At 36.4% G+C, this 10,767-nt stretch overlaps 2 protein-coding genes across 6 annotated transcripts in view; one reads left to right on the forward strand and one right to left on the reverse strand.

The window, feature by feature from the left end:
• Window positions 1-3,122, forward strand: part of LOC122260268 (uncharacterized) — a 68,290-nt gene extending 65,168 nt beyond the window's left edge. The window contains exons 6-7 of one of the 2 annotated variants that reach the window (XM_043027459.2): window positions 41-206; window positions 1,305-3,122. In XM_043027459.2, the coding sequence (XP_042883393.1) occupies window positions 41-206; window positions 1,305-1,399 (261 nt within the window). In that variant the 3' untranslated portion in view covers window positions 1,400-3,122. The remainder of the gene's footprint in view (window positions 1-40; window positions 207-1,304) is intronic. The other variant, XM_043027458.2, reaches the window with a different exon arrangement.
• A 170-nt stretch (window positions 3,123-3,292) lies between these two features.
• The window catches only part of mlt (tubulin folding cofactor E like protein mlt), a 32,976-nt gene continuing 25,501 nt past the window's right edge, over window positions 3,293-10,767 (reverse strand). For 3 of the 4 annotated variants that reach the window (XM_043027454.2, XM_043027452.2, XM_043027453.2), the window contains exons 2-8: window positions 10,168-10,414; window positions 8,770-8,951; window positions 7,943-8,060; window positions 7,501-7,722; window positions 7,233-7,387; window positions 6,530-6,698; window positions 3,293-6,154 (exon numbers count right to left, since the gene is read on the reverse strand). In XM_043027454.2, coding sequence (XP_042883388.1) covers window positions 5,999-6,154; window positions 6,530-6,698; window positions 7,233-7,387; window positions 7,501-7,722; window positions 7,943-8,060; window positions 8,770-8,951; window positions 10,168-10,410 — 1,245 coding nt within the window. In that variant the 5' untranslated portion in view covers window positions 10,411-10,414 and the 3' untranslated portion in view covers window positions 3,293-5,998. Of the gene's footprint in view, window positions 6,155-6,529; window positions 6,699-7,232; window positions 7,388-7,500; window positions 7,723-7,942; window positions 8,061-8,769; window positions 8,952-10,167; window positions 10,441-10,767 lie in introns of all 4 variants that reach the window. The other variant, XM_086533594.1, reaches the window with a different exon arrangement.

Below are 10,767 nucleotides of genomic sequence, written 5' to 3' on the forward strand. Positions count from 1 at the left end.
TTCTCCTCTTAGTTAATGCTTCGTGGTTGTGGTGTTACAGCTCCTGAGTGACAACACTGCCGTCATGTACGATTGGTCCTACTTCATTGCCTGGATTGGAGTTGGCTGGGCACTCATCTCCGCCTTGCTGTTCTCGGGCGCGTCCGTTTGTCTGCGTAGTGAGAGGGAGCGTGAGGATGCAAAGAACATGGCCTACCTCATGCCTGGTAATGCCATAAGAGCCCATGGCTGAGACTCTTGCCACACTTGGGTTGTTCAGTCTCGTTGGTCCTCTTCTGCACGGACTCATGAAGTCTGTTGTTTGGTTATCATTTTTTTTCTTCCAATTACTGAAGGTGGTACATAAAACACTAAACCATAGCTTTGCATTTTCATTATTTTTTTTTTATAAAGATGTGTTCGTAGTTTTGTGTCTTTAGTTTATTTACATTTTTATATCAATTTGCATTTTGCATTTATTAAGTCTGTGGTAATAGTCGTCTCTAACTTATTGCAATTCAGAAAATCCGTCACTTCTAATGTGTGAGTAAGTGTAGGAACAAACACATTTTTATATCTAACGCAGTTCTTATAAAAAAATATTCGTGAATAATGATAAAGATACATATACACTGTCATGTATATATATATATAGATAAGAGTGGGTGTGTCTATGCTTAAAAACTACACTTTGTAGAAATAACGAATTGCACTGTAAATATTGCTATCACCAGTATACTTGTAGAATTAATACAATGACACCCAAGTAGATGAGTAACACTTGCCACGCCATTCCAGACTAGCACAGATGGATTGCATGGAGGCGCAACACTAACTTTTGAAATAATACGTGTGCATGTTGAGGATACTAAATGTGTGACTGATATTTAACTTTTTGATTTTATGAAAATATACATTCATGTTTTCTCTTGATTTTGATGAAGTGCTTTTTTTGAGAATGTCCCATCGATATATATAATCTTAAAAAACAAATATATTTGAATACTTTCTATATTCTTGGAATTGTAATTGTATAAGATATATGTATCATGTATATGTATATGTATGTATATGTATATATATGTATGTATATGTATATATATGTATATGTATATCTATGTATATATATGTATATATATGTATATATATGTATATATATATTTATATGTATATTTATGTGTATATAGGTTTATATATATATAATATATATAATATATATATATATATAATGTATATATTTACATTATATATATATAATATATATAATGTTTACTTCATTCTTTTATGAATATGTGTAAACATACTAATTTGTGTATTTTCTGTAGTGTATCCCCAGAAGCAACAGTACCCTTCATACGGCTATGGTTACCCCGGCCCCTACCACTTCGGATCCCAGTACGGCCCCTACAACAACTACTAGACCCTGGATGACGACTGGACAAGGAACATCACAGTTGCTACTGTATAAACACCATTGGTGAAACTCTCCGGTGAAAATCTTGGGTGGAGTTTTACCTTCATTGATTTCTCTGCAGTATAGAAGTTTTGTGATTTCTTGCAGATGATATACTTCTGTCAGCTTTGATTTACCTGTGGTTTCTCAGGTATGCGAAAATGTCTGACTTAAGGGTTCAGGGCATACTGACTGGTGAAGCAGACATGCTCTTTGTTAGCATAGTCTAGTATGCCCTTAAATTTCTTTCCAACTCAAAAAAAAGACTGTTCTGTAAATGGGATAAAAACAAAAAAATAAAGAAGAAAAACTTTCGATGAAGCAGTCAGCATACATCATTTTTTTATTGGAGAAAAAAATCTTACAGGTTTTGATCTGTCTTTTTACTAGAATGTTTCTTAGTATTGACATCTTGCCCTCAGAATGGCGAGGAAGATCTTATCTTACTTAAAGTAAATACTCTGATGTGAAATAGAATGTGATATTTATCAGAAGGAAATTTAGAGCACTATGTAAAGAATTTGACATACAAAATAATTATTATGAAAATTATATAAAGACGGTATACATGGAAAAATGGAATTTAAGGCCCTCCTTGTAAAATGTTAGTTCAAGAAGTTTAATACAGTTATTGTGTCATGTTCCCCGTTGAGTGAGTTATGGAGGAAGCTAGATCAATAATAGAGGAATGTTAATTTTTTCAGAATCCATATGTAACGAAGTTTGTCATGATAGACTAAGTGAATTAAGCATAGTTGACAAATTGCTCTCTTGTAAGGAACCGCAAGCTGATACAAGTATGTAGATTATTATAAATCTTTTTTAACAGTTATTGTGAAAGCCAATGTTCAATTTTATACCTATCCAGGTCTTGTTCTGCTTGCAACTCCAAGGCAAGGAATTGTTTTTTTTAATCATATCGCTCAAAGGATTTTTTTTTCTTTTTTTTTTAAGTGGCTCACGTCTAAGAAATAATGATTGTTTCGTACTGGTTGTACTTTTTTTTATATAGACCTTGGTTTGTAAATACTACATTACTCTTTATAGTTAGTACTGTTATTTATTAGGGTCTTCTCTACTAACCTAGCCCTTATGATTCCCCCCCCCTTTTTTTTTTCTTTTATTTACATGGATGTAAGACTTCATTGTTCATACTTCTTATATGTTTATAAGCATACACATGATTTAAACATATGTAAAATAATTGTTTAGATTTTTTGTTCATATTTTTGAACATAGTAAGTTTCATGGAAACTGTTTGCTCAGAGAAGAAACCAAGTTGCATTCTCAAGTGATATATATATTTTTCTTCTTTGTAAGTGTATTGTTTTTTTAATGCAGGAGTTACTTGTATAATGTATAGATTTGTTATCAAGCAATGTCACTTTGAAATGTTAATTTACTCTCCTTGGAATATGCATGTGTGTGGTGTTGCCCAAGGAGAGTGCGTTTCTTTGGCCAAGTTGGTCACTGTTTCCTTGTGGTATCTTCTGCTTATGTAAATTGAATTCAAAGCTCAGTGAAGTTCATAAAAAAGTAATAATTATTAGCAACGATCTTCACGGATGTTTTATGAATGAATAGCTTTTGGTCTTAAAGATAAGAAACCACAAGAGTATGTGATTCTCATGCCAACCTGAGTAGATGGAGGACATCCCTGTACACACGCAAATAAACTTTTGTATACAAAGGTGTGTTTTCCTTAACATGGCTTGGATTTTTTTCAGTTGACAGATATGGAGTTAAAATCGTAATGACATTGATATGTAAAATGGAAAATGATTATATATTTATAATATACACAGAGATAGATAAAGGAAGATAGCAACTCTTAATAAGGAGTAAAAATAAACTACAGCATTATAGAATCTATTACTTTATTTCATAAAGTTTCAAATATGAACATGGGAAAACTTACTGCATCACTTAACGGGAAGTGGTGCTAATTCTGTCTACAGTATTCTTGTTAAGCACAGACCTCTCTGTGTTAACCTCTATGTGAGAGGTGCACTTCATTCCATAGCTGGCTTCATCATGTTTTTATCACTATGTAAAAATACTGTCTCTAAACTGAGGTCAGGTGGATTGTTAGTATAAAAGAAGTATGATAATACGTCTAATATAACGCAAAAGAACGCTAACGAAATACCAAGTTCCCAAAGATACTATGTGGTACATTTAAAACAATGTACAGTAAATGGAATAAAATAAAAATCTATATACAATAAAGGGAGAAAATAAAACCTAAAATAAACAAAAACTATTTAACATACATGCAGTATCACGAATTTTCCTTTTTATGTTTTTTTGCTTTATCATCACAAACACCATTGGCACTCAACAGACTAAAACAACCCAATCTGTTTTCTTAAGAACACCAAACAATACTCTACAGCAAATATGCCCAAACACTGTTAATAAAACAAAGATATCTAATCTTATCTATAAATGCCTTTAGGAATGAATGACGGCAAATTACCTGAACTGAAAATCATGCATGAGTTACGAAATGAAAATCTATCACAAAAAAATTCATTTAGGGCATACATGGACATAAACGGTTTCCTACATACATCTAATTAAGGGGATCATAAAATCAAACAATTAATCAATCAATCAAACTAATGGGCATCATAAAAAAAAAAAGAACAACTCTTGAGATCACATAAAAAATCACTTCTAAGCCTGAAAGTAAAAGTGAAATTAAAATGAGCCTGACTGGCCATCTTAACATTGACTTGCGACTATCTTTTGGTGTCTTATTTATGAACTGTGATGAGTACATTTCAACTCTTCAATTAGTCTAGATCATTTCTCTAGCAATGCGTTTTAAGCTATAATAAGCTTGATAATTTAATTGGTAATGTGCATTAACATTACAGCTATATATTATCTCTAACAGCTTTATCATACTAATTATCATATATACATATATATATGCAAGTGCTGTTTTTCCATAAATTAATAATAGAAAAAGGAGAGATTAAATATCACCGTCATATGCTATAATAATCTTAGCACACTGGGAAAACAGGTTACCCATATGCACTGCATATTGCAAGAAAATGTGACGTTATATATCATTCCAATTAAATTCAATGGCAATAACCTCTTTTAACTTTTCTTGAGATTTTCAACTCCTGGTATGCACAACCAGAGAAATATGTACGAGGATTTGTACATACAATGCAAACGATGCCAAAAGCCATATTCACAACATATCAAATAGTATGATCCTACTGGAAATCAACTGGGTTAAAATGTGATTACTAGAATGTCACCTGAACTTACAGGACATTCACTTGTTTCTCCTGTAGCCTGGACAGCATATTACTATCACACCATGCTGTCAACAGGACTTGAACATTTTTATATAATATCGCAGTTAGCTCAAATATCTTTCCAAACAATACATTAATAATAGGTAATATTTGTGACTACTCAGTCGCATTAATATATAGGTATGCCAACTCTAACCAACACAAACAACAATGCCATTGCGCTAGTCCAAACAGGCAAATTCCACCATAGGGGAACTCCGCTAGCTGCCAGCATCACATAAAACAGTAGAACCTCTTTAAAGTCATGTAATAGAGTTAAAACCACTGCTAAAAAGACCATAAGACCATTTGAACCTTTAGGTACTCACTAAGTTTGGAGGTTCAGCCTTTTGTACTGTAGGTGTCACATAGGTTGCTGCAACAATTAGATTATACCTCCTTGAAAAATCCACTTGTCACTGGAATTTCAATGAGAATAGAATGTGTAGTCTATCCTCATGTTAACGTACTGCAATAGATCTGCTCTAAGAATTAAAAACCTCAAAGGAGCTACCATTTTTTTCTGAAAATACCCTTTGGCTGAGAACTTTGTAGTATAATCTTTTATCTTTTTGTCTTTTTAGAAGCTGACCTTTAAAGAACAATTGAGTAAGAGCAGAGTACTTCATCTAACAACACTTTCTATAAATCTACTTCTCTAACAATACTCATCTTTTGAGTCCATGTATAACAAGGGAAAAGGGGAGCAGGATATCCCCTTACCAAATTTGCCCTAAAGATGGAGAGCTGCCAGCTGAGTGTTACATTATTATTTACGATGAGACTTATAAGAAACCCATTTTGTGTACTGGGAGTTTTTCTCTCACAAGAATGACGACAGCTTTAAAATTAAAATCTGTGAACTGGTCTATTTTGAGCTGGTATGAGAGCAAGGGTGTATTTTTGAGGGTAAAATACTTTAAAGAGGTTTGACTGCTTACATATCCACATTCACAACCTGAGTTTTACACTGATTATTGAGATATCTTTTAAGAATCGACCCATAGTTTCAACATAAGTTAACAATTCATTTAAAATGTTAATAAGTACTACCTCACCTTTCAAACCTGATAGCTTATATGAGTCTCATAATGTATTTGTTAATGCAAGAAATATGATACATCAGGCAAGCTTCCACTACAGACACATATAAGCAGTTGCAAGTACAAAGTCATGTAAAATGGTTACAAATTATCACCACTTTTGAAAGCATATGTTGAGTTGGTTCTCACGCAACACACATTCATTATGGTTTGCAGACTTTTGGTTCCACAATGAACTCATCACCAGAGTGGATGTTCATTGTGTAGAGTTGTTTGCTGTTGATCTTGAGTTCTTCTGGGCCATAGTGGACAACTTTGTCGTGGTAGAACAGACGCATCTTGCTAGGTGGCAGGCCGACCTGAATAAAGAAATATAGAGAAATAAATGCAAAGTCAATAATAACAATTACCAAGTTGTATTTCAAAATGCATCACCTATCACCTATGGTGAAATTAGAGTAAATTCATTAATGTGTACACACAGAATAATGAGACTGAGCCACAGTAATAACATGATTGTAGTTGCAAATTCAAATAATGTTCTTGCTGTGGTTCTGTCTTTTAACCCATCATCTAGTTATGAATTGGTTGCAAGTCCTTCAAAACTATTTAAGCCTGTTACTTTTCTTCCTGATTAAACCTTTTGAAACAGACCTTATCCTATGCTTAGCACAAACAAATATGACCCAAAAGACAAGGACAAAAAAATGAAGGAATCAATAAAGCAACTTTACCACAGGTTCCAGTGCTTTCTTTACATCAAGAACTCTGGAATATACACTGAGAGTCCTTTGAAATGCCGTCTCCCCAAACCGGATTGTGACTGCAACTTCCTTCTCTGGTTGCAGGCTGACTTCTACGAGAGGATCCAGCTCACCGTGCTGCATGATCAGTTCATCGTACCTGAGGTCAAAGCTTGTTCATAAGTTTGGGCTTTGAGAGCTTAATAATGAAATATAAACATATGTAACAAATTAGTTTGATGCACTACACCAAGACTGCATTTGTTCAAGGACGGTGCATTAATTCTGCAAAACCATCAAAGCATCAAAACTATGTTGGTCAGTCTAATCATGTGTCGTAAGCAAAGTTTTCTTTGAATTATTGACCCCTATCCACTGCTTTATCAATAAAAACTTGAACTTTCCATTTCATAATTTCATTGTGAAAAATAATACTTCCACTTCATTTGTTGCCATTATCCAAAAGATTTTTCATGTTTTCAGCCAACTCAATCTGTAGCAGATTAACACTTGTTACATATTACCTAGAATCTGTGCAAGACAATCTTTGACATAAGAATGTGCAATTAAGAAATCTGTTTTTTGTGGTTTGCAATTTTGATAAGTAAACTCCTAACAGTTCCAGCTCTGCATCACAGGTTAAGCATAAAGAACTGTGATAACAAATCCTTCAGTAAAAATGAAAAAGCCTCACCTTCTTGGTCGAACGTCATAGTTCATGTAATGCCTGATGAATGCCCGCTCAGCATTCTCCCTTTCCTCGGGGGTGATCAGTGCTCCCCCATTTAGTCTTTGGACCTTCCAAAGCCTGGCAATTGTCAGCTGTCTGCGCTCTTCGTCCTTGTAAGGCTGAGTAAAGAATAGGCAAGTAAATCATCAATGGTTTTCACCTTTACTCTGGTGATATAAAAACACATCAGATGTCACACTGACCTAATATTTCTTAAGATCAATATATCTACCTCATAGAGAGGACACTGCTGAAGTCTCAGCTCAGCTAGGTTGGGGAACCAGTTGACACGGTCGACAGAATCCCACGAGGAGATCTTGGTATTATTGAGGGAGAGATACTTGAGGTTGGGGAAATTCTCCTTAAATTGTCCTTCCTCTGTGAGTTTGGACAGTGGACATTCTGCTAGGATTAGCACCTCCAGGGAAGGAAACATAATGCCTAAGGCTTCAATCTGCAATGAAAAATTTAATAAGTCTCAGGTGACACGCCAACAAAAAAAAAAAGAGAAGAAAGAAAAGATCATGGAAGATAATGAGTGAGAGATTACATAAAGATGTATGTGTATGTGCACTAACTCCATTCCACAAACTTGCATGCAGCCATAAAGATTAAAATAAACAAAAATATCAGGGAGAAATCACTAAAAACAACTATTGGAAAAGAAAGCTTACCTCAGTCCATTCGGTGCTGGGATTGTTGTTGAAATGGACTCGACTAACCGTTCCATACTTTTTTCTGGGCTTCTCAACTTTCTTGTAGTCATTCTTACAGAGATGGAGCTCTTCAACTCTGTGATAAGAATAGAGGTTAAAGGATCAATTATGTTTCAATAAATAGTGAAAATAAAGGAAAGTAAGTTTGTTATATGAACATTTCTTTGAATAAAATGGAACTATGACACATGAGGTGAAAGATTAAGAAACTGGCCAGTGACTCTGTGTAACATTTCTTTAGACTAGAAGAGAAACAATAAAGTCCTACACACCGCTACCACATTCTGTATCGCCATAGAGGATATCCACTACCTTTGGCAAATTGGGAGTTTATAAACTGAAAAAGATGTGATTCTTCCAATCTTTTTTACTATCTACCAATACATCAATATTCACAACCAGGATGTGGAAGAGAAGAGAGGATTTGAAATGATAAGAGAAGAGAAGAGAAGAGAAGAGAAGAGAAGAGAGAAAAGAGGAGAGGGGGAGAGGGGGAGAGGGGGGGAGAGAGAGAGAGAGAGAGAGAGAGAGAGAGAGAGAGAGAGAGAGAGAGAGAGAGAGAGAGAGAGAGAGAGAGAGAGAGAGAGAGAGAGAGAGAGAGAGAGAGAGAGAGAGAGAGAGAGAGAGAGAGAGAGAGAGAGAGAGAGAGAGAGAGAGAGAGAGAAAAGACAAAGACACACACATGAACACACACACACACACACACACACACACACACACACACACACACACACACACACACACACACACACACACACACACACACACACAAAACTCCCAATTACCTTGGTGCATTATCAAGCAGGACATGGACATCCTTCCAAGGTAGCGTTGTTCCATTAAGTACGAGCCGGGTCAGGTTTGTGAGCCCCACCACATCCGGGGAGTCGGCTAGGGATGTCTCAAATGAATTATAGCTCAGGTTCAGAAATCCTAGGCTTGGCAGATGGCGTAGGATCTTGAACACCTGAGGAGGGTTGGGATGATGACGGAAATAAAATATAACTTATATATTCCTTTCTTTTGTAATATTGATTAAAAAAAACACTTTTCTTAATAGGGGGGAGGGGGAGGGGGAGAGGGAGAAGGAGGGAAAGGGAGAGAGGGAGAGAGGGAGAGAGGGAGAGAGGGAGGGAGGGAGAGAGAGAGAGAGAGAGAGAGAGATGGAGGGGAGAGGGAGAGGGAGAGAGAGGGAGAGGGAGAGAAAAAGGGAGAGGGAGAGAAAAAGGGAGAGGGAGAGAGAAAGGGAGAGGGAGAGGGAGAGGGAAAGGGAGACAGAGAAGGGAAGAGGGAGGGAGGGAGGGAAGGAGAGCTAGACAGGTAGGGAGGGAGGGAGGGACGGAGGGAAAGAGAGGAGAGGAGAGGAGAGGAGGGGGAGGGAGAGAGGGGGAGAGGGGAAGGAAGAGAGGAAGAGGAAGGAAGAGGGAGAAAAAGAGAGAGAGGGAGAGAGAGGAGAAGGAAGAGGAGAGAGAGAGAGAGAGAGAGAGAGAGAGAGAGAGAGAGAGAGAGAGAGAGAGAGAGAGAGATGGAGGGGGATTTATAAGAACAATGGAAGCTCTCACAAGATAAACTTATCAGTATTGCTTAAATTAGATTATAACCCTTTCTATATGATAAGACTCTTGCTCTTAATTCAAGACCATGAAATTTGCCAGTTTACCTTCTACAAACTTGTATTCACTAAGATGAGATTTATAACATTAACACAAATTATGTCCCTGATATATGCCAATTTTTTGTCTCCCATAAAAACAGACCAACTAAGTTATCATATGTATCTCATTTGTAGAAATATATAAAATCCATTTACCTACTTGGCTTCTCCATAAAAAATAAAATACCTCTGAACTATATATAAACATAAAAAGCAGTATGAAAACTGATTTACTTCTAATTTCATTGTACATACACAAACTGGTACATTTAGCCTCTATCATTCTGAAGATTTACAATGAACCAAAAAAAAAAAAAAAAAAAGGTATACAGAAAGAAAGAAAAGAACTCTCCTTAACCAAACATCCATAAACAAAAAATACACATAAAAATTCATCGATATAAAATCAAAACAAAGGGGGAACTAAATGAAAGGACAGAAGCAAATCTTTGCCCGGCCATCATGCCATACATTCAAATGACTCTAACAGTCTTTTGGCCGCAGTGCCACGACTCCTAAAGAGCTTTACCTCAGACCACTCCTTCAGCTTGTTTCTGGAGAGGTCCAGTTCCCTCACGCCTTCGCACTTCCTCTCTACTTCCTCCTCGTCTCCGGCCTTCTCGATGTCGCACTCGGAGAGGATGAGCACGGTGGGCAGTCTCTGGCGGCCGGAGCGCTTGAGGGTGAGTGCTACGCAGGCCACCTCCGTTACCTGGGCATCCGGGCACTCATCCCCGTATTTCATGTCCACCGCCTCGGGTAAACTCGGCATCTTGCTGCACAGGGGGTGGAGAAAAAAGGCCTGGTGTTAGTGAAATTGGAGTCTCGAATTCCTGCCTGCCTAAAACACATTTGTGCTTCGTGGGTCTATGAACACCAAAAGCTTGTGAGTAGATAAATAGTGTTTTATTACATTAATCATGCATTTGGCTGACTATTAATACATATGAAGAATACCTGCCTGCCCGAGACACAATTGTGTGATAAATGTTTAGAAACATCAAAATATCAAAAATTATATTAAATGGAAGGTGCTTTGTTTGAACAATCATGCATGTGAACAAATGTCACTGCAGTAAGGGAAATGTAAAAATGAAAGAAAAATAAATAATCCAAACAGTTAATAAAT

The sequence above is a fragment of the Penaeus japonicus genome, unplaced genomic scaffold, assembly GCF_977035675.1.
Source record: "Penaeus japonicus unplaced genomic scaffold, GWHDUDI00000001_assembly GWHDUDI00000039, whole genome shotgun sequence".
Classification (NCBI taxonomy): domain Eukaryota; kingdom Metazoa; phylum Arthropoda; class Malacostraca; order Decapoda; family Penaeidae; genus Penaeus; species Penaeus japonicus.